This window comes from Gossypium raimondii, chromosome 12, assembly GCF_025698545.1.
Source record: "Gossypium raimondii isolate GPD5lz chromosome 12, ASM2569854v1, whole genome shotgun sequence".
NCBI classification, from domain to species: Eukaryota; Viridiplantae; Streptophyta; class Magnoliopsida; order Malvales; family Malvaceae; genus Gossypium; species Gossypium raimondii.
The window spans coordinates 47,757,309-47,782,896 of NC_068576.1; the positions used below are offsets into that span (position 1 = coordinate 47,757,309).

Here is a 25,588-nt window from a genome sequence, read left to right on the forward strand (position 1 = left end):
TCTCTTCATAGTGGCATGAGGTTTCATGTATGAGAGGCATAAGAGATGCCCAGGCAAGAGGGTAAAACAATAGTCAAGAAAAGTTAGGGGGATTTTGGTTCAAATCATCTTATATTCTTTAGGTAATTTATATTCCGGCATAACATTTTCACATTTGATTTACAAAGGTTACCTTGAGTCAATAATTTTAAATTCTCAATAATACCAATATTTTAGAATGTAGGAGATCAATACTAGCTTTTTCTTAGATAATAGAAGACTCCGAGAGCAATCTTCATTAGATAACATTTTTACCCCTTGTCAAACTAATTGAAAAAGATTGTACAACAAGGATAATTTAATAAAATATAACTTTAGATAACCTTATATTTCGTCAATTAAAGTAAAATAATATATCTGATAATGTGCTAAATAATTATAGATTTCAATAATTGGAAACATAAATCTTCCATAATGTTTAATATGTCTAATATGATTTACACGGATTAATTTCCTTAAAAGATAAAAAAAGTCCATTGTATAAACGCCCTGCAAAGCTTTGGGAAGTTTCTTGACTATCTCAAGTGGCTGAGAGCCCCGACACCATTAGCCGAATCCCTTTATTTCCCAATTGAAATGAGCAGAGCACTAGGCCCCATTCCTCCAACCTGACTAAATTGTTTGAGAGAAACAAACCTGTCAAAAGCGCTTCATTACCGGTCCTTTCAACACTCTTTTTAAGTAATGGTTCATCCGCTACACGGTTTAACTCGCTCGGACAATGTTTTTATCCGTCGTGTTATTTAAATATTTGGTCGTATGAGCTTGACCAGGCGGCATGCAAGAGAATTTTCTAGAGGGTTGGGTTGCCATTTATCGCCATGTTCGGAAGACCAATGCTTTGCATCAAAACTAAAGTGGAAGTGACACCGACCTTTTGCGAGTTTAATAAGCACACGCATAGGGCTCCATTGCTTATGGACCCTATACTGCGACAACCATTGTCAAAAAATTAAATGCTGAATTACAGGAAATGACCGTATGCTCAGAATCAGAGGTAAAAATGTGAAATGATGAACTTGATAGCTTTGCAGGGAGGAACATGGGGGGTCCTCTGTAGTTTGAGACTCCTATTAGTGCGGGGACCAACCATAGCATGCCACGTTTGAACTAGTGCTAGGGTGCTGAAACCAAACCATCTTCCATTGTCTAGCAATGTAATAAATCAAGAGTTTCAAGCAATCTCAGATAAGAAACAATAAGAAATTTACAAATAGAACAAAAATTAGTGTAAGATAAGAAACAAAACGAAGACGGTACATTGGATGATTGGAATATGAGCTGCTAATGGATTCTGTATTTCTAAAACGATACATTAGAAGAAGAATGTCATACAGGCTAGACCACTTGCCAAAGACTTCAATATCCTACTCTTTTGTTCTTCTGAAAAACAATGTACAAGCTACAAATGGATAAACACTGGCTTTAAGCTTCCAAAAGTTTTGCTATACTACAAATGCCTTTTAACTTCCAAATTGTTCTATGTTTGTCACCACACTTCAATCAGCTCTTTGGACACTTGTCTTGAACAAGAGGACATATAACTTTTGATCCATTGAGAAATAGAGAAACCCACCAACTGAATGTGTTACAAAAGACCCAAAACTCGTACCCACAATACAATGCCATGCCGGTCCATAGACACCATCAAACTCCTGCACACCCAAAAAAGTTGTTCAATTATGTCACTCATAAACTGAAATTCAAATTCCCAGATCATAGATCATAGAATCAACAAAAACGCCATAAACAAGTAGTACCAAGGGTAAATCTTTTCTATGCGAGTAATTGGATATACTAAACCACTTTTTTATATAAATTATTAACATTACCTTCTTGAGAGTGAGGGCAAGGGCTTTAGAAGTGAACTTTTCAAGGCTATCGTGAGTCTTTCTTGCACAATCAACCGCATGGATCTGCATAAACGGTGGCATATCAACTGAAACAATTTTGACACCACAATTTGCAAGAATATCACCCAACTCTACTTGTGAACCGCCTAAGGATCTCCTTCTGCCTAATGGAGCTGAAGCCTTCTTCATATCATCATTATCATGCCCTTCATCTCGTTTCTTCAACTGTTTCTCCTTCACCGTCAAAGCTAATTTCTTGCTATCAAATACTGAACTTTGGTGATGTTGTTGTTGTTGCTGTTTCTTTCTACCCAAATCCTTTGACGCTTTCCTGACCGATTCTTTTAATGACTCTTTAGCCTTTTCATGGGCCAGCAGATGGTTTGCTTTGATAAGTGAAAACATGGAGGAATCAGCATCAGCTGAAACTGTCAAAGCTTTGGCTTGTAAATGGATGTCTCTACTGTGTTGGGTGTTGGTAGGCTTTTGGGTTTTGTGATTGAGGTTCAATCTGGAGAAGCGATTGGTGATGAAAAAGGGCTTCTTGGAAGCCATTAACGGATCTGAGCTTCGGGTTGTTGGATGAGTGGTTATGGTAGGTTTGGGCGACTTTTGTAGGGTGGGATCTAAGGGATGGGAAGATGGGTTGGGTTCCGGTACTGGTACGCTGCGGCGGTGAGTGAGGCGGTGAGCCATGTTATCTAATTGCCGGTGTGGTTGGAATTGGGGAGAAGGGAGAAGAGAAGGGAAGGGGCGGGGGGGGTGGGGGCTGTTGCGTGGTTTTTTTTTAAGGGGCCGGTTGGGGATTGTGCATTGCTGTGGGTACTGTTGTAAAAACTTTGATTGATTGATAATTTTTGGATAAATTCCTCAGCTAGTCACTCAAATTTGAGTGGACTTCATTAGTCATTAAGAAATGGTAAATTACGTTATCTTGTCAGGGTAATTTCAAATTTTATTCATTCAACCGTTTAAAATATATTTATTCACACAATAAAATTTTGATTGGTATAATAATAAATTCAACGATTAATATTTTATATATTTTATTAGTTTGATTCTAATTTTAAACATAACAAATTTAACTTACACCATTCGAACATTCTATCAAATAATCCTAATTTTAAAACTTTAAATTTATAAAATATTAAAATTTAAAATACATTAAAAATTTAAAAAATATAAAGAAAAACCAATTAAATTTGAGGGTGGAACCGAAACATTTAAGAAAAGAAAATTTAGTTCATATTTTCGCCTAAAATATAAAATATTAAAATATAAAATCCATGGCTATGGATTCGTTAGTTTTCATTTTCGCCTTTATCTTCACATTACGTTTTTTAAAATAACATATTGACTTTTAACGGCTCTTAAGTACCTTTTAACTGTTTGAATATTTTTACAATTTTTTTATAAATTTTAATAACTTTTTATTTTTATATATTTTAAATTTTTAAGAATTTAAATTTTTTGAATTTTCATTTATATTTTTTGAATATTTAGAATCAGAACCAAATTTACATAATTTATCAACTTTAAGGATTGAATTTGTTAAAATTTTTACAATCAAAACTAAATTGATAAAATATGTAATTATTTAAAGATAAAATTAATATTATATCAATAAAAATAAGTGACCAAATATTTTTTAAATTATGGATTGACCTTAAAAAAATCGGGATGAAAATAGGAGTATCCTAAAAAGTTTTAGGGACTATTTGGAGAAATAAACTATTGAGGAGAGAAAGGTCTTGACATGGGTGTGTGCTCGCAAGTGTGTGAAGAAGTTGGGAGGCTTAATGTTCTAAAATTGCGGCAGATTGTGTTGACCATTGACTCACTTGGTAATCTATCTATATTTCTGATCGAGTCTCCGTGGAAAACGCTTTGATTAAATATAGAGTAAAATCTAAGCAGTGGGCCCAACTCAAAATGCCATTTTGGTCGGTTTGGTTAGTTTTTATGATTTGATCCACTTAATTTATTACTTTCAAATTTAATCAGTTAAATGATTTTCATTTTATTATGTTTCACTCATTTAATTATTTACAAATAATAATTAATTAATAATTAAATTTGTTACACAATTAATTTATACAAAATGGTATATATTGTGTAGAACATGGTTAAGAATGATAATTTATTTGAGTTGAGATAATGTTACCGTAAACTATTTGCTCAGGGTGGTTTAAAATTTTATTAAATTTTAAACAGTTTTTCCTTTAAAGAAATGTTTCAAGTCTTATCACTGCTATGAAAAAATTAGTCTCATCATATTATTTATAGTTCTTTTTTATTATTTAATGAAATTTTAGCATTTTTTCATGTTATTGATACATAATTTTGATAATTATTTTATCTTGAACCCTGAACCTTAAACTCGAACATTGAATCTTGAACTCGAACCCTAAACCTTAAACTTTAAACTTTAAACCCTAAATCTTAAACACCAAACCTCGAGCTCGAATCTTGAACCCCAAACCTTGAGCCCATTTGGGGTTCGAGTTTGGGTTTGGAGTTCGGGGTTCAATGTAAAAAAAATATCAAAATTATGTATCCATAATATAAAAAAATTGTTGAAATGTCATTAAATAATTAAAAATGAATTTCTCCATTGCCATGTCAAAATTTTTAAAAAATATTTTAAATTTCATAAGGAAAACACTGGTAAAGAACGATACTTTAACCAAAAACTTTAAATTTAACATAACCATTATATCTCTAACAAACTAACAATATTCTTCTCCCCATAATTGTTTTTCTGAAATCTCACGTCAAAGAAATCATATTGTAAGTTTGTTAATCTTTTAATGCTTGAGTTTGTTTATTTAATTCCATATTATTTATTGTAAGTTAAATAATAATTAGGGTTATGAATTAAAATTAAAATTGAGCATTTGGTATTCGGTATATCTATTTCCCCAAACCTAAATATAGCATTCAAACAACTGGAAGAAATTAAAATTAGCAAATTATTTCATCCATGAATAAGCAACCAAACAAAATACCAAGCCATTGAACTAAACTATGAATCCAAAAAAGAATCATGAAAAGAGGCCTGAAATGTAAGGGGAAAAATTGACCTGAAGTAGAAGCATGGGAGTGTTCAAATAAGTTACTATGAAAATGATTATTATATATTTTCACATACAGAGAAATCAAATTGAACTCTTCCTCTCCTTTCATCATTGATGTTGTAGTTTGGCTACCGTAACTTGTATTACCGTTTCTTTGCTTTGCTCTAAAACTCACCTCCATTTCTATTTCACAAAATTATGGTATTGTTGTTATTGTAGGAGGACGGGAGTTCATGTGTGTTGAAGTGTATTATCTTCTTATTTAAGGGTTGATGATGGACTATAAATAATTTTAGGCATTGTATTAAAAAATAAAGACTAAAAATTGTGATACTGTACTCATATGAAAAGAAATAAATTAAAAAATATTATTACTTTCTAGCACTTGAGATTTAATAAAAATATTAAGTTTTAAAACTTCATTAAACTTACAATATTGACTTAGATCACAATGAAAAAGTTATGAAGGAAAAACAATGGTTAGGGTTTATAGAGATAGAATGACGAAGTACAAGGAAAAAATTGATTAAAGTGTTGTTTCTCCAGTTTTTTTTTTTTTTTGCAGATCCAATTTTTTTTATATCAAATAATTTTATTTTATTTTATAGAGATTAAAATATTTTACATGATAATGATATGGCTTAAAATACCCTCTTAAAGAAAAAAAATATAAAAAAGACCATTGAAGATTTTAAACCACTTTAATCTTGGATAAGACCCATTTATAGAGAAGACAAGTTTGACACAAGTTCCAACCAAACATTTTGGCCTTGTTTGGTTCGCCGTATTACCCAATCCATTACGGCCCGATTACCCGCGTATTACATTACGCCCCTATTCCAGCGTTTGGTTCGCTGTATTCTGTATTACGCGCCTAATCGTTTACGCCCCTAATCCCCAAATTCCGTGTTTTCCAATCCTTCCCAAATCATCAGATACCCAATACGTCCGCCTCCTCCCCATCTCTCTGTTTTACCCTCCCTCCCTACCCGACCCTCTCCTCTTCCGTCCTAATCATTTTCTCCTCCCATTTCCCACTGCTTCCGTTGATTATTCTGTCGTCATCGTTTCTTCTCGTCTCGGCGTCTAATTTCCCTTCCCCATTTCCTCCCAACCCTATCTGCCAAGACACCAAAACTCTCTCTTTTTCTCTTCAATATATTCACAAAATTGGAAATTCCTGATAGCTTAATCCATTGAAAAAAGAGTGAAGCGTTTTTCGGGTCATCACGTAGCATCCAATATCGGGTGAGTTTTAATTCTGACCTAAATTAATCTGCCAATTGTAGTACATGTATCTCAATGTTCTTCCCAATTGTAAATAACCCCTCTGCATGCTTTTCTCTTTACTTTTTTAAGCCTAATCGTCACCTTTGTGTTACCTGTTTTAGTTCCTACAAGTTATTTATGTATTGGTTATGCTTTCTATGTATATAATATCAAATCATGAATCCTCTCTGGCTTTGGCATTAATTTGATGATGTTATGCAAGGGAAATCTTGTATAAATTTCAAAGTGGTCTCTGGGGTAGTATTGGGAACTCTATTAGACTACATCATGTGAAGCTGGTTGTGTTGTTGTTTTTAAGCCTTTTTGGTAGCAGTAGTTAGCCAGCAATTAGCCAGCAGTTCGCAGCCCTCACTTCCTTTTTCTCATATCCTGCTGAATTTTGAATTAATGTTTGCTGAAACGATTAATTAATAAATCATAAAGGATATGTACTCACTATTTATACTTAGCTACTTACATACATATATGCACATATCATGAGATGAAATTGGTAAATTTGATGACCCGGTTTGATAATATACTTTCCTAGGAGCAACCATGTTTTTGAATAATGACAAAATTATTATTATTTTGACTCTTTTCATGAAATTAATAATTTAGTTTCAGTCTTTTTAATTCCTTTTAAAATTAGTGATTTAAAATTTTTTAAATGCATTCTAATCATTCAAAAATTAGTAATCTGATTTAAAAGATTTCAGTACAAATATTTTGATATTTAATCTTTTAATAAATTGATTTATGCTGGTCGGCATTGTTGTTGCTATCATTGTTGGTGAGTGAGGTTAGCTAGGTGTGTTTGGTTGAAGCAGGAATAGACCCAACCCCCTTTTTGGAGTAGAATGGATGGGAGGAGGAGGTTGAGGTTCGGTGTCGCTTTGCTCAATTAATTATTTTGTGGTACACTTCACGATAGCAATAATTTGAATGGATATTTTTCTTCTGGTTCATATTGCGTGGTATCTCGAGTCATTGACCCCAATCTGATTTGCCTTTTAAGATGGTATTTGTCTTCTTTTCATAACACGAAAAAAGTTGAAAAACCAGGCCATGCATCATCTTTGTTTTCTATTGGAAACCTACCTCCAAAGGGACCAATTTTTATATTCCTACTCATAACTGTAATATCTTCCTACCAAGCACATGCTCTCACGTTGTTGGCAACTGTTTGTTAATATTGTTTATTACTAGGTTATCCAGTTGTTGCATCCATATTTATGACATGGAATTATACAACAACTAACTTCATTGTTTGTTTGTTTGTCCTGAATTACAGGTTCTTTGTTGCTGCAGTTCAGCATCGGTCTCCTCTCCGATTTCCTCATTACAGGTTAGTTTCCCCCGTTTGCAGTGGCTATACAATTGTTTGCAGTGGCTATATAATTTATTTGCAGCGGCTCCATCTGCTTGATCAGTCAGAAATAAAAACAAAGGACTATTGAATGCTCATGTCCTGTTTGGATTTGTATGCTTTTTGAGATTTTTGTTGAATAGAAACACTCTGATATTCTTTCATGGCTACTGCAATGTTGAAGTGCATATAATGAGCTCTAGAATGTCATGCATAGTCCTGGTGCTGTTAATTTGGTACTGTTAATTTTGAATGCTTTGAAATGTTTGAAATGGCTTTGTTAATTTGGTACTGTTAATGCTTTGAAATGTTTCAAATGGTGCTGTTACTACTTCAACTTTGAATGCTTTGAAATGTTGCTGCTTTCACTTGCTCCTTTCTTTCCAAACAATATATAATTTGGTCTCACGTGGTTGCTGCTTTCACTTGCTGTCTCTCCTCCACCTTCCATTGTCCAACTTTCAAGCAAATCGTTGGAATTCTAGGATCTTTTGAAGATTAACATGCAACTGTCGAATATTTATGGTTATATGTCTACCTTAAAAGATGTTTTATAAATTGTTTTCATTCATTAAAAAAACCAGGTTATGCTTATGATTGCAAATTGCATGTGAGCACATACATATTTTTTGTACTTGGATATCATATGTTATATTCCTTTGTCCCCAAAACCATTAATGAGTACTATATAATTTAAAAGGGCATCAAACTTTAGTACCAATTCTTGTATTAAAAAGGAAATTCATGGACAGAATGTTGTTAGCAATATATAATTTGGTACTTGTGTTTTTCTTTTTTAATCTATTATTTGTATTTGATAAATATTTTGATACTTAAAGATAATGGTGTACCAATTCTTCGTTATAATTTAGAAAGGACATCAAACTTTAGTACCAATTCTTGTATTAATATCAATTATGATAAAAATTGCACGATTTTGATACTTTCAAAGATCTCGTTCAAATTTAATCATTATTAAAATAAATTGTGCTAACTTTAAGCTGAAATAAAAATTTTATTTATGTTATTTAAGGTATATTAAAATATAATTAAAATCATTTTGATTATATAATATTTTTAATTGAAATATAATTAAAATCATTTTGATTATATAATATTTTAATTGAAATATAATTAAAATCATTTTGATTATATAATATTTTTAATTGAAATATAATTAAAATCATTTTGATTATATAATCTTAATATAAAACTATACATTTTGATGGAAAATATAAATAAAACATGGCATAACAATTAAAAGTTAATATTAATAGAAAACATATTTATTAATGATATTAATAATTCAAATTTTTTCCATAATATTTTTTACCGTGTGTTATAAATTATTTATTACTTATGGAGTGTTTACCTCTTTATTATTATTTGATTACAAAATATTATCATTTTATTTATCTTTAAAATATTAAATTTGTTAATAGCTATCAATCATTTATGCAAATTTTTACTAATAATTTTACTAAATAAAAATAAACACATGCCATCTTGATTCTTTTAGATTCAATGTTCCTTCCCGTAATTTCTTATAAGCATTTTTGTTTGAGGAGCAACTTGTCAAGTTATCCCCCATATAATCATATCAACTCCCCCTGCCATTAATAACCTATTTGCTTTCATTTTTAATTTGTTTGTCTCTCAATTATTTTTATAAAATTTAATTTGCATCTTCAATTCTTTGATAGTTTGTTGAAAATTGATATTAACCCAAAGCAATATATAATGTGTAATTGCAACTTCAACTCTTTGATAGTGTGTTCTAATTTGAATATGTTGCGAATGGCTCAAATCGCCTTTAATTGCACAAAGTGTGAGGCGAAAAAGAATTGGTATTGCATTGACATTATGGTTGGAACTCTGTAGAATTGCGATTTGGTTCTTATTTAGAATGGGTGCCAGCCTTAGCCTACATACTTATAGACCAAGGATTAGGTCCTATACCTTAGATTTTTATGCAAAACGGGATTATGTGAAAAGGCTTGTATATGCTAGTGACGAGACCTGTTTCACAAGTTAGGATGAATAGAACGCCTTTTTAAATTATGTGAGATGTTAGAATCGATAGGGGATTGAAGTCGTCAAGAAACATTTGGTGATGAGCAAGTAGCAATGTTTTTACATATCATCTCACATCACTGAAAAATCGAGTTATCAAGCATCACTTTAGAAGGTCCGGAAGCAGTTAGCGAGCATTTCATAGTGTTCTAAATGTCATACACGCTACAAGATGTCTTATTTAAAAGCCGGAGCCAATTACGGTACGAATCTTCCGATACAAGGTGGAAATGGTTTAAGGTATTAGACCGAGTTTTATATAATGCTTGTACAATGCAAAGTTGACTTAGATTTAAATTAGTATTCTAACTCAAGGTTTTATATCATATGATGTAGAATTGCTTAGGTGCTCTTGATGGAACCCACATCAAGATTAGGGTGCCAACTGTTGATAAACCTAGATATCGAACCCGAAAAGGTGACATAGCAACAAATATGCTAGGTGTTTGTACACCTGAGATGCAATTTGTTTATGTTCTTCCTGGTTGGGAAGGTTCAGTTGCCGATGGACGGGTGCTTCGAGATGCCATTAGTAGAAGACACGGACTAAAAGTTCCACATGGTACAGTGTATAGTTAGAGGATTATATAATTTGGAATTAAGATCAAACTTTGTTTGCTGAATTAATCATGTTTTATAAAATTTATTTTATAGGTTGTTATTATCTAGTTGATGCTGGATACACAAATTCTGAGGGATTTCTTGCACCATTTAGAGGACAGCGATATCATCTAAACGACTGGCGTCAGGGTTATCAGCCAAGTTCCCCGCAAGAGTTTTTTAATATGAAACATGCCTCAGCACGTAATGTCATTGAAAGATGCTTTGGCTTATTAAAACTTAGATGGGGAATACTTAGGAGTCCATCGTTTTATCCTGTACGGGTGCACAATAGAATTATTATAGCATGTTGTTTGCTACATAATTTTATTCGAACCCATATGAGTATTGATCCAATTGAAGCGGAGGTGGGAGAAGGATTACCTACTAATGTGGTAGATGACGATGAACCGAATATCACAAATATTCATCCATCGGATGCTTGGGCTACTTGGAGGATGGAACTAGCCACCCAAATGTTCGATGAATGGCAAGCATCTAGAAATTAGTTAGGTTTAGGGACAAATTGAGTTTGAATTGATTTGTTGATGTTATTTTATGTATCTAGTTTATGAAACTTTGGTGGTCTTTGATTAAAATTTTGTATTGTACTAAACTTTGTTGAATTATAATTTAATTATCTTTTCATTCAGCATGTGTTATAAATTTAAATTTAGTATTGAACTACCGCTGAAATATTATAAACTGTTCACCTTTTGATTCATGATATTCAAAATAGTAAAATAATGTTAATTTGTTTTTTTTCTTAAGAACAATATGTCAGGTGTTCCACCAACGGGTGCTTCTTCTCAAGCTTCTCGAGGGAGCAAAAGAAAATGGGTTCCAGAAGAGGATGCAGCCTTGGTTTCTTGTATGGTGGATTTGCACAATGTAGGAACATTTAATGCTGATACCGGATTCAAAGCCGGTTATTTGAACGAGCTAGAGAAAATGCTAGAAAAGGCTTTACCAACAGCAATGTTGAAGGCGAAACCAAACATTGAATCCTAGATTAGGTGCCTAAAACGGGAATGGTCAGTCGTCTACGACATGCTTAATGGCCAAAACAACAGTGGTTTTGGTTGGGACGAGCATAGGCAGCTCGTTGTTGCTGAAGATGCAGTTTGGGAATCCTATGTAAAGGTAAAATGTATTTCAAGTATTTATTTATTTTTTACAAATCTTATAACTAATATGATTTCCTCATTTTTTTTAGAGTCACAAAGAAGCCTCTCAGTTCAGACATCGTACTTTCCCTTACTACAACCAGCTTACTGCGATATACGCAAGAGACCGGGCGACTGGGAAAGACGCTCAAACAGCTGCTGATGTTTTTGAGGAAATACATGCTGAGGATGAACGTACTACAGATATGAATGAAGAGAGAAACACATTTTATGAGTGCGAAGCTGACCTGTGTTTAGACGACATGGATGTCTCTGGTACAGATCCGCGAGGAGATAGAGACCAAGGGGGTTCATCATCTTCAAACAAGAGAAAGAAGAAATCTGATGCTCGTGATAATGTGTATGCTTCATTTGAGGAGGCTGCCACCTTGTTGGGGGAAAAAATCGAGGCCGTTGGCGATAGAATCAGTATGAGTATTGCCTCCGAGGTGGTACTTCAGCAGAAGTCTGAAGAAAAGATGGAAGAGAATGCTTCAAATTTATATTCAGCCTTATGGTCAATTGAAGGTTTAACCGATGATCAGCGGTATGATGCTTTGAGTAAAATTCCCGATCATCCAACTCAAATGATCGTTTTCTTTAGTTTACCTTCTGTTGCCCGATTGGAATGGGTCAGAAGATTTCTTTCTCACCATTAAATATCAATGTTCAAACTTTTTGATGTTGTATAACTTTTGAACATATGGATTATGATGTACAATGCAAATTTTCATCTAACTTTTTCTTAGTATAAGTTAATTATGTTTATGCTTAATATAACTTTCAAGTTATATATTTAATAATAATTATGTTAATTTATATTTTACAAGTATCATATATTATGATTTGAGTAAATTAATATAAGAATATTAATTATTAAGAATTTTATTAAATTATATTGTTCAATTAAAATATATTTAATCATATATTATGTTAATTTATATTTTACAGTATCATATATTATGATTTGAGTAAATTAATATAAAGAATATTAATTATTAAGAATTTTATTAAATTATATTGTTCAATTAAAATATATTTAATCATATATTATGTTAATTTATATTTTATAGTATCATATATTATGATTTGAGTAAATTAATATAAAGAATATTAATTATTAAGAATTTTATTAAATTATATAGTTTAATTAAAATTTATTTAATAATAATTATGTTAATTTATATTTTACAGTATCATATATTATGATTTGAGTAAATTAATATAAAGAATATTAATTATTAAGAATTTTATTAAATTATATAGTTTAATTAAAATTTATTTAATAATAAATTATGTTAATTTATATTTTACAGTATCATATATTATGATTTGAGTAAATTAATATAAAGAATATTAATTATTAAGAATTTTATTAAATTATATAGTTTAATTAAAATTTATTTAATAATAATTATGTTAATTTATATTTTACAGTATCATATATTATGATTTCAGTAAATTAATATAAAGAATATTAATTATTAAGAATTTTATTAAATTATATAGTTTAATTAAAATTTATTTAATAATAATTATGTTAATTTATATTTTACAAGATCATATATTATGATTTCAAGAAATTAATATAAAGAATATTAATTATTAAGAATTTTATTAAATTATATATTTTAATTAAAATATATTTAATTATAATTATGTTTAAATATGATTAAAATATTTATTACTGATAATAATAATCTTATTAAAATTTAAATAACAATAACAATAATCATTTACCAAAACAATTTTATGCTAAGGGTATTCTAGTCGTTTTAGTTTTTTCCATTATGCTATTACACCTCTATTCCATTCAACCAAACACAAGATTACTATTACGCCTCTATTCCATTACATTCAACCAAACAGTGGATTAGCTATTACACCTCTAATCCAATACAGCGAACCAAACGCACCCTTTGTTTTTTAGGTAAAGAAGGTGGAGTGACAGATGTTAGCTAAAAACACTTTTGGAGTCGATGTGAATAGATTATGTAAGATAATTAGATGGAAGTTGTTAAACTTGAGGAGGTGGTAGATGTTAGATTATTTCTAAAGATCAATCATGAGATAATTTATAACAGCTCGGTTTTAGTTAAATGGGAACAATAGTTTCGAAACTACAAATTCGATGTCAAAAAATTATTTTAATATTATTTTTGGTATTTAGAGCATGTGATTATATATGTGTGAAAGTTTCATAAAGAAATTTTACTGTTTGAATGCTTAATTTGGTAAAAAGGACTAAATCACGTAAAGCGTAAAAGTTGTGTTCTATAAGTTAAAGGTGTCTAGTAGCTATAGAACATTATCATAAAGGTCCTTAGGTGGTAAACCATTTATGAGTTAGTGGATGATAGTGGAGTGACATGTGGTGTAATTACTAATGTTTTTAATGGTAAAATAGTAAATAAGTAAATTAATGATAAAAGAAAAAAAACCAAAGCTAAAATTTTGTCCATCTTTTTTTCCTTGGCCGAACATTGAAGAAGAAATACACCATTGATGAACACTTAGGGTTCGGCATACACATAGCTTGATTAAGGTACGGTTTGAGCTTGGTTTTTGAAAATTTTTACGTTTTTGAGATCGTTGCTTCCTGTTCTAGCTAACCCATGCCCTAATTTTTGAATTGGGTGATGAATTTGTGAGTTGCCATTGATGATAGCTTGATGCTTTTGAATGTTGATGATGAAAAATGAATAATTGTTGATAGATTAATATGTTTTGCAAAGTGATTTTTGATAAAAATGTCAAATAGGGATTAAATTGTGAAATATACAAATTAAGTGGTTGAAATGTCAAATAAATGAAATTTTGGGGCTAATAGGAGCACTATAGTAATTCGGCTAAGCTTGGGTTATATTGAATTGTGTGAATTTTGTGTATTTGTGAAATAGGGACTAAATTGAATAAATGTGAAATTTTAGGGGCTAAAGTGTAAAAATGTCCGAATAGGTATTTTTGGATGAAATTGAACGAATATGTGATTAAATGAGTTAAATTTGAATTCATATAGATCAAGAAAGAAAGAAATCAGATTTAGATAGGGGGAAATCGAAAGTTGACGAGTAGTTGATCCGATCCGTTCGTTTCCATACGAGGTAAGTTCATAAGTAAATAAATGTTTTTGAATTAAAATGTACATGTTTTATATATTTCCAAATTGATTTGTATATAGATATACATTGTCGAATTGATTTGTATATGGATATACATTGCCGAATTGATTTGTATATAGATACACATTGCCGAATTGATTTGTATATGTATATATATTGCTGAATTGATTTGTATATGTATATATATTGCCGAATTGATTTGAGCATTGGATGACTGGTTTCATGCATGAATTGATTTAATTACGAAGTCGAAAGCTCCGAATGAACCTTAGGAAATATATTGGATATTAATGTCATGATATTAGGACCTTCGAGGTGTGATTTCATGTAAGACCATGTCTGGGACATTGGCATCGAAGTGAGAAAATGTGTAAGACCATGTCTGGGACATTGGCATCGATATGCTTTAACATGTAATACCATATTCGGGATATGGCTTTGTACGAGCTTTATATGATTTCTGTGTGTTCTTAACAATTCCGAATGTGAATTTGAGCTAAATGGTTCAGGTATGTGTGAAGTTATATGTTCATGAAATATTAAGGTAAGTTTAGTACTTAATGTGGTAATATGAATTTATATGATTTAGTTAAATGTATATGTGTTTGAGATTTATTTGAATTCGACCTAGTTGAATTGAACTATAAATATCATTGAGATGATTTATTTGCTTGTGGCTTACTAAGCTTCCAAAGCTTACTTTGTGCATCCTTCCATTGTTTTATAGATATATAAAGCTAGCTTGAGCTCGGGGATCGTTAAGGATTATCGTCACACTATCAATCGCCATTTTGGTATTTTGAAAGCTTGATATTATGACATATGACATGTATAAACTATGGAAAAATTTTGAATTGTATATAAATTGCCATGAGAAATGGCTTGTTAGAGATACTAATTATTATGTATATTCGGTCATGTTATAAGCTCTTTTGAGAATTAGGTTTCAAGGTATATATGTATGATAATGTTAGGTTATAAGATTCGGCTTGAGTAATGATTCAGTTGGTGGTTGTGTTTTGTTATAATGTAATATGATTCGATGTAAGTTAGTTGGTTCGAAATTTGAATAGTAGAATGGTTATGACTTGGTTAAATTTCAGAGTATGATTTGCATTGTGAAATTAGTTTGCACGGAAAAGATGTATGGTTTGTATAGGAGATATGATTAGTAGACATGAATTGTAATAAATGACTGTGTTAGACTGTATTGTGTTAGGTAATGCCTCGTAACCTTAATTCGGCGACGGATACGGGTTAGAGGTGTTGTATAATTGCATTTTGCATATGTATTTACCAAGATTATTAATAAAAGACATTGACATTGTTATTTTCAATTTATATTTTTGTGTTTAAATAAATTGTTAATAATAAAGTCCAAAGAATAATGTAGTTATTCTTAAACATCCTTAGTCAAGTACCATTGTGGGTTTAGACTACAATCTGCATTAAGACTAATATGCATTGATTGATGACAAAGCGTTGTCATGGATATAAATATGTCGAGTCAATGGATAGGAACATGCTAAAGATAGATGTACTGGATTGACCCATCATGAGAATGCTTCTTGGATTATTATGTAATGATCACAACAATTCTCATAGTGATGATAGTGAATATAATCCTTAGATTTGAGGCCATCATAGTTCCAACATTAAATGTCACATTTTTGACACAGTCAAACATCTTCCGTAAATGATTGTGTTATAAAGGTGGTTGTTGGGTATGTCGCAATTTATGTAGTGGAATGAGAGTGATCAAGATAGGATTTATTCCTCCTACATAGTGGCAGCGATATCATAGGCCTTTTGATCAAATGAGACTAGAAATGCATGGTCGTGCTCAAATGAGTTTGATATGGGATATCAGACTCATTTGTTTATGTTAGTCTACTTGGAATCAAGAAATGAACAGATGAGACTACACAAGTGTAATTGTTCCATAACTTATGTTCAATCTAGATATCATGGATAAATGGATAAGCTACACATTGATATTATCATAGTAATGGTTATGTCAAATCATGACTTCTTGTAATTTGGGTAGCAATGATGCATTGCAGATGTCACTCATTGCTTTTAACATTAAAAGTGTTCCAATATTATTACCAATGCTACAAGAACCTATAGGGTTGCACCCATTGGGTGAGATGATTGGAATATTGTAAAAGAAATTAGCTAATATATTTAACTCAACCCACAAGTTAAAATAATAATAGAAAATGTCTATAATTAATTTAATATGAAAAAAAATATTTATTAATGTACATGCTTGATGTACAAATGCAGAGGATCCACTTAAGTTAGTCTGTCACGTGCTACACATATTTAATTGGGCAAAATTAACTTGACTGGTTGATTAAATATTGTATTTAATAAAACAATTAAGTTGATAGATTAAGGAACTTAAGTTAAAAACGTGGATATCGGTTGTTGGGAAATATCACATTTAACTTAATTTTTTCAGATTCAGTATGAAGTAATAAGGTTGGTTCTAAACTCTACGAGAGAGAATTTGTTCTAACAAGATATTTGATCTGATGCTCTAAGTGTAGTATATTCGTTTGTAAGCTTATAGTTTTTTCGAACAAATTGGTTAATAAAATAATTCATGGATTACATTAATATACTTTGTATAATGTCCTCATGTGGCTTTTGCATGCAAAACAAAATAGAAACAAATATTGACTCATTGATTGTCTAATATTTAAACAAATACTAAACGGTATTACGTGGTCAGATTATAGTATGGAAAGACAACTTATATTAGTATATGAACCTAAACATGTCTTTATTCTAATCAGAAATGAGCAAAGCGATTGAAAGACTAATATGTTGTCTATCAAGTTCAATTGGGGAGATACATTGTCTTGGGCATTGGAGCGGATGACTCCCAAAAAATAAAGACATAGATGTGACTGAGTGGACTGACAATACATCGGACTGGACCTAAGAATAATGGGTATTGAATTCGTTTACGGATTTATTCACTTGTGATGTTCAAAGTGTGACATACCTTAATCCTGAGTGGATGACAGACTATGTATGTGTGAATCGTATACTTTGATGTGAGTAAAAGCTTGAGTTAAAATAGATAAGTAACTGAAAGATGGTGTGTTAGGTATATGACTTATACAGTATGTAGCGTCATTCACAATAGTGAAATTCTAAATTCGAGATATGGGTAAATGATATCCTCTTATTGGCATTACATGGTAAATGAAAAATAAACATGGTCATGGGTTGTTCATTTTTGTGATGAATGACTTAATTACTATTTGATAGTAATTGACTTTTCATGAAGGAAGATGTAATGATTACCATAAGATAAAATAAGATCATGTTAGGAGATCAGATTTATCCCAAAGAGATTAAGGATATCTTATGAGGGTAACACACTTATGACAAGGTCATTGGACGAACACAGATCGAGTTGCTTTCGTAATGGTATGCCATTAGGGAGAGCTTAGTTATGATACTATAGTGGAATGACTTCGTGATTAAATGAGTTTATAATTAATAGGCGAAAAGTTGGAATTTAATTATAAATTATTTGACCCTTAATTGCATATGTCCAATCAGTCCCTCTGTTAGCTCGTTGAAACCATAAATGAATTGCATATTGAACCAAATGAACAAAAATATATAGAAATGGTAAAGTTAGAGAAATGAGAAACATTCTTTAAATGAAAATGACCTGAAAATGAATTTATAATTTTTTAAATTATTAATTAATTAATTAAATAATTGAAGTTCAAAATAGAAATAAATTAATTGGTCATAGTGAATCCGTTGAATGTAGAAATATTAAATATATTTTCTCATAGATTTTTTACGGTAAAGTCGTCATGATTTTAACAAAATTAGAGTTGGGTTAAGAAAATTATTTTATTGAGAAATTTATTTATTTATTTAAATGAATTTATGCTGTTTATTTTGAAAATAAAAAAACAAGTGTTCGATTGGATTGAATTATAAAGTACCGGATTAAAAGTTTAATAAATACTTATAATTAAACCTGATATGGAAGAGGTCCAAAAACCTCTCATGACGGTACATAGGATGACAAGCCCTGGTTTATTTAACTAGGCTTGAGCCCTCTAATCCTAGTTAGACTAGAATTTAATTTTTCTACTGAAATAAACTTTTACAATTCAATAATATTTTACTTCTTCTCCCTATAAATAGATGGCACCAGTAAGGCTAAATACACAAGTAAGTTATACACAACTTTGAGATGTTTTTTATTCTGCTTGAAAATAGTGAGAATTTATTTCTAAGTATAAAATCTATTTTTCAAAATAACAGTTCTACCAATTTCTATTAAAGAGAGATTTACTTTCCTACTAAAAGTAAAGAAAGTATTTCTGGTTCTGTGTTTGATTCGACTTTGTTTGAGTCTATACTCGAAGCAATTCCTATTATGAGAATAGTGAAAGAAGGACATTCGGTTGAAAGCCAGGAACGACAAGGATCCGTCTAGCTGAAAACATAAGTTTATTTTCTATAAATGGTTTATTACTATAAATATCACATATCGGCTCGGTTTTCAAAATTTTAATTTTTCGCAGTACAAGAAAACTATTTTTGAATCAATTTTTTCCAACATAAGAGACTTTGAATAAAACTCCACATATATCTCAATTTCTTTTATCATGAATTTCACAAAGTTCTAGCAGACTAAGGGGAATACCAAAAAACAAGAAACTTCTCTAAAAGTTGGGTTTTTTTTTATCCTGATTGTTGATCACTTAAGTGGATTATGTGAAGGCTAGAATTTTTTATTGCGGCTGTGGTTCGTGAAACAATTTACTACGTAGAATCAAAACTGTTTTACACATCCTCTGCGGAGGTATGATTTCGAACCGTTATTTTTCGATTTAGAAACCTGAACCATTCCTCGCACGTGAATTCTTGGTTTGCGATCATCAGAGTAATTTTTACACTGCGCCACGGGCATACTGATGATCCAACATTGGATTAGTATATGTTGGTAAGAGCACTTCCATATGTATCTTTTGAGTATTGTATGGGCCCACCTTATGTGATGTGGTGCTCTAACGATGCGAGGCTAGGACTATCCTTCTGCTTAAGCCGCAAGATTGAGTGTCACCAAATTTTACCTTTAAGCATAGGCATTGTGTCGTTTAATAAGGGTATAACAATTGTCTAGTAAATTAAAGGCATGTTAGAAAGTGACTTGGGTTCAATTGAATCCCTGGTAGGGCTTTCGAGAGTTTTGGTGAGACTTTAAGAGATTTTAAAATGTCATGATTATTGTCTTGATTTTTGTACCATTGTATTAATTGCTTTTGAAGATGTGTTTGCCTTTGATTGGGGTTTTTCAAAATATGTTAGTTTCTTTGTTATTGTGGTTTCTTTTAGAGTGTCACTTCAGTTTCCCTCCTGAATACTTATAAATAGGGCTTATTCGTGAATTTAATGTTGGAAATATTATATATGAAAATAGTTTTGTTACATTGAGGAAATTTAAATCTTTTCTTAAAACTGAACCCTTATTGTTTTATCTATGGTAATAAATTTTACCAAATTTAATACCTATGTTTTTGGACTAGCTGTAACACCCCTTACCCGAGACCGTTTCCGGAGTCGAGCACGAGGCATTACTTAACTTATTTTACTAATTCGGAGCATAAAAATTTACTTTTGCAAATTATTTTTACTATTTACAGCAAAGCTGTCCAATTGCGCAGCAGTCACTAAATTAATTATAACTTGAGCTACGGAACTCAAAATTTAACTCCGTAAATTTTCCTTGAAACTAGACTCATATATCTTCCTACCATAAAATTTTTAAAATTTTTGGTTCAGCCAATTAGTACAGTTTATTAGTTTAAGTATCCCCTGTTTCACCATTCGACTATTCTGACCTCTTGTTACTAAAAATAACTTTTATCATTATAGGATTTTCATATGCTATTCCCACTTGTTCCTACAGAAAATAGACTCATTAAGGAATCTAAGCATGTAAATTTCAACTCATAACCATTTTTGTAAAATTTTTAATTATTTTCTAAACTCAGAACAGGGGACTCCAAAAACAGTTCTGACCTATCTTACTAAAATTCACATATCTTAAAATATAAATTTCTTTTTGCTACACTGTTATTTTTCCATGAAAATAGACTCAACAAGCTTTAATTCCATATATCATTCATCCTCTAATTCATTTTATACCATCCTAGGTGATTTTTCAAAGTCACGTCACAGTGCTGTCTGAATTCTGTTTCTTTGCAAAATTTTACCCTTTTATGATTTCCATTCATAGTTTATCACCTAAACTTTTATAACAACAAACACTTCCATACTTAACCATTTTAGCAACCATTCATCATCAAATACTTACACATCATTCTTTAGCAAGATCATAAATACAAACATTTAGAATAACTAAATCCCTATACATGCCATAACTCAAACGTGTTTCGACATAAAATACCGAGCAGTTGTGGTTGATAGTGTGGACGATCTCCGACTTCTTTAGGATCCTTGAAGTAAGTAGCCTTGTAATACTATAAGAGAAAGAGAAATAAAAGACGTAAGCATAAAGCTAAGTAAGTTTACTAGAAAATAAATAACAATATTTAACTTAAATAATTAAACTCAATGTCTATATCTCTAGTTTACTCTTTAGTTAATCTCATACTAGTTCTCTTACTTGTTTACTTAGAATACTTGTGTGCATAACTTACTCAACCCTTGCTGCATCGTTGAACATCAATTGATAGTATAATAAGTTCTTAAGTCTTACAACTTACCTGAGCTTGCCATTTATGCTTTAAACTGAACTTTCATGAACATGATTCGTTTACAAGCCCGTTGAGCTACATTGGAATAATAAGGATACTCGGGTCTCTTCGATAATAACATGCCAAAACCATGTCCTGCACATGGTCTTACATGGGATGTTCTCATGTTGGTGCCCATGCCATGTCCTGACATGGTCTTATAGGGACCTCTCATCTCGGTGCCAACGCCATGTCCTGCACATGGTCTTACATGGGACCTCTTGTCTCGGTGCCCATGCCATGTCCTGCACATGGTCTTACATGGGACCTCTCATCTCGGTGCCAATGCCATGTCCTGCACATGGTCTTACATGGGACCTCTCATCTCGGTGCCAATGCCATGTCCTGACATGGTCTTACATGGGACCTCTCATCTTGGTGCCAATGCCATGTCCCAGACATGGTCTTACATGGGACCTCTTTACCCAAATGTCATGACATTTGTATCCAAGACCATCCTTATGTATCAACGGGACTTTTTAAATTTTAATTCTCTATCATTTCATGCTTGGATCATCATCAAATAAATTCATAAAATAAATTCATAATTGCTGGAAATTAACAGCATTAATAATAAATATTGAAATATTGCATTTATTTACCGTAAACTTACCTCGGTACCAATTATAGCCAAATTCACCAACTTAGTCTTCAACTTTATTCTTCCTTTGTCTAACCTCGAGTTTCAGACTTCTTGATCTAAAATAGTAAATTTAACTTATTTAATAATCACATTCATCAAAACAGCCCTCGACTCTAACTTTTTCAAAATTACAATTTTGCCCCTAAACTTTTACATAATTACATTTTTGCCCCAAGGCTCGGAAATTAAACTTCATCTCTTATTATTATGTTTTATAACATTCTGAACATTTTTCCCTTCTATGGCAACATCAAATTCTCACTCTAACATGTACTTATGAACATTAGGTATTTTTACCGATTATGTCGTTTTACTCGTTTTCACTTAAAATCGCTTAGCAAAAGTTGTTTAACATAATTTCTAGCTTCATATTCTATCATAAAAAATCAAAATAAACATTTTTCACCTATGGGTATTTTTCCAAATATAAACCCTAGGTTAAATTATTGCTAGAATAAGCTAAATTAAGCTACCGGATCTCAAAAACGTAAAGAACATTAAAAACGGGGCTTGGGATCACTTACTATGGAGCTTGGAAGCTTGAAAACCCTAACTATGGCTTCCCCCCTTGCTGGTTTCGTTCATATGAAGAAGATGAGCATAATTTGCCATCTTTTTCCCTTTTAATTCATTTTAATTACTAGATTACCAAATTGCCCCTAACTTAAAAATTTTCTATTTCACTTATCTCATGTCCATTTTTGTCTACCAAGTTACCAATGGTATAATTACCATATAAGGACCTCCAATTTAAAGTTTCATAACAATTGGACACCTCTAACATGTAGAACTCAACTTTTGCACTTTTTACAATTTAGTCCTTTTGACTAAATTGGGTGCCCAAACGTCGAAATTTTCGAACGAAATTTTCACGAAATCATTTTGTGAAATTGTAGACCATAAAAATATAAGAAAAATAAAATTTTTCTCATCGGATTTGTGGTCCCGAAACCACTGTTCCGATAACCTCAAATTTGGGCCATTACATTAGCGAGATTTGTCGATTCCTAGCTTTCTACCAAATAATATTATCTACTATCCTTGAAGCATCGATTGCTAAGGGAGCGGGCTCTTATTCCGAGTCGAACATAGAATGAAAATTCTAACTTTCCAATGGGAAAAACTTACTTTCTTTATGTTAACCAAAACTGAAAAAACACAAACTCGAGTACTCATGAATTTAGAATTTATTTTGTAGCTAAATAAACTTTTCTAAAATTTGACAAAGTATCCATATATGTCAAAGTTTTGTACTTGGCTATCCCATAGTCCCTATTTATAAGAAAAAAAAATCACAATAGTTTTACTTGAATAAGAAGGGAAAGAAAAAAATAACATTTAATAGCAAAATTTAAAGTCCCACTAAGACCCATTACAGTGGGCGGCACATATACTAGGTTTCTTCAATAGCCCACCCCTAATAAGAATGAGCTTGTTGGACCTTTTTCATATATTGAGTATAATTATATATGCAATCTAGTTTCTAATTAAAACAAGCTCATTTAATTATTCAACCTAATAACTAGTTTTCTATTCTCTAAATATTATTTTATTCAATTAAATTATTTTATCAACCCAATTCTAATTTGTTAAAACCATGTCGACTTTATCATATAAAAATCTATGAGTGGATAAATTTGTCCTATTCAATATATTCGTGATAATTGATTAATTTAATTTTTACTTTGAACTTCAATTATTTATTTATAATAAATTAAATAATAATTCAAAGAATTTAAATTAATTTCCAAGTCAGCTCATGTTTCTTTTGAGAAAATACATTTACTACGGATGATAATTCATGTAATCTATTTCTCTTTGGTTGTTTTCATTCATTCAACATATCAATTTTTGTGCAATCTATATAGGGTTCTGTTGAGCTAGCAGAGGGATCGATTAAACATATATAATTAGGGAAATTAAGTTCGGAATCTTCGTCTATTAATTACAACATTATTTAGTCATGAAGTCAATCCACTAAAAGTACCATAAGTGAACTCTCCATTATACATCATTATGGAAGAAACTTAGATTTATGCTTTGCCCAATAACTTTGTCATCAATGTATTGCCCTTATAGGATATCCTTAATGTCTTTGGATTAAATTCGTTTACCTAATATGATCCTATTTTATCTCATGGTTACTATTGCAACTTCCACAATAAAATAGATTATTACTAATAAATAGTAACAACAATTTTTTGTCCTTGATGAATGATTTATGGTCACGTTCATTTTTCATAATCCATGCAATGCCAGTGAAAGAATACTCTTTATTTGTGAACAAACTTTTAGCTTTGACACGAATTGAGTACAAGCTTTCAATATATCAAAGCGTATAAATTACATGTACATAATTAGTCACTTACTCAAGATTAAGATAAGTCATACTATGAGAGCCACATGTGAATAGATCCATAACGTATGTTATGTCTGATGTATTGTTAATCCAAATGATAACACCTATATCTTTATCTTTCTGGGAGTCACTTGCTCCGATATTCAAGACAATATATCTCCTTAATTGGACTTGATAGACAATATAATAGTTCATTGAATCAATTGCTCAATTTTGATTGCTTAAACTATGAACCTTTTAAATTACCTACTAATGTAAGTGGTCTTCCTACATCATAATCTGACCTTATGATCCAACTTAGTATTAGTTAATTTTTAGGTATTTAATGAGCCAATATTTGTTTTATTCACTTTATTTTTCGTGCAAAAACTAGTGGGGACTGTTTATACAAAAGAAAATAATTTAATTATGGAATTTTATTAACCAATTTATTCAAAACATTATAAGCATAAATGACGAAATAACTATACTAAGAGTATAAAATCCTAACATTTAGGGATCGTATCTTCTTCTTTTCTTTCAATCCTATTTTGTTGTTTTTTTATTGTGAAATCACTTATTATCTTTTGTCTTTTTAATTTTGATGTCTTTTCTTCAAAAATAGATGTTGATCCTTCAATATTTCACATTAATAATGCTCCAATGAAAGGTGAATAATAATATATAACACCCCTAACCTAAATTCATCGCCAGAACAGGGTTATAGAGCATTTCCAAAGTTTGCAGATCAAATAAATAGACATTTCATATCATATAACATTCATGTCAAAAACCAATCAAAATTAAACATATTGTCCCTTATACAAGCCCTTGAGACCCAAAATACACGTTAGAAACAAGTGGGGACTAGTTCGGATACTCTTTTTCGGAAAACATTGAAAATTTTCAAAGTTGCAGAGGATACAAGGTTATGTGGCCAGGCCGTGTGACTCACACAGTTAGGAGACATGCTCGTGTCTCAGGCCATGTGGGCATTCGAAATAGGGACACACAGCCGTGTCCCAGCCTGTGTTTGTGTAACTCCCTGACTTGGGTCACACGGCCAAGTCACACGCCCGTGTGCTAGGCCGTGTTAAGCATACTGACTTGTGCAATTTTAAAGATACTGGGGGCACAAGGCCGTGTCCTTTGGTCGTGTGTCACACACGGCTGAGACACACGCCCATGTCTCTACCTGTGTGGACAAAAATAAGCCATTTTCCAAGCCTC

General features: G+C 31.3%; 1 protein-coding gene across 1 annotated transcript; it reads right to left on the reverse strand.

Moving 5' to 3' along the window:
* Nucleotides 1–1,228: 1,228 nt before the first annotated feature.
* Nucleotides 1,229–2,647, reverse strand: LOC105764607 (uncharacterized). Its single transcript, XM_012583250.2, has 2 exons — nucleotides 1,872–2,647; nucleotides 1,229–1,694 (listed from the first exon to the last, which is right to left on the reverse strand). Exons 1-2 carry the CDS (start codon nucleotides 2,586–2,588, stop codon nucleotides 1,539–1,541), a joined length of 873 nt encoding a protein of 290 aa, XP_012438704.1. The 5' UTR covers nucleotides 2,589–2,647; the 3' UTR covers nucleotides 1,229–1,538.
* Nucleotides 2,648–25,588: the final 22,941 nt, after the last annotated feature.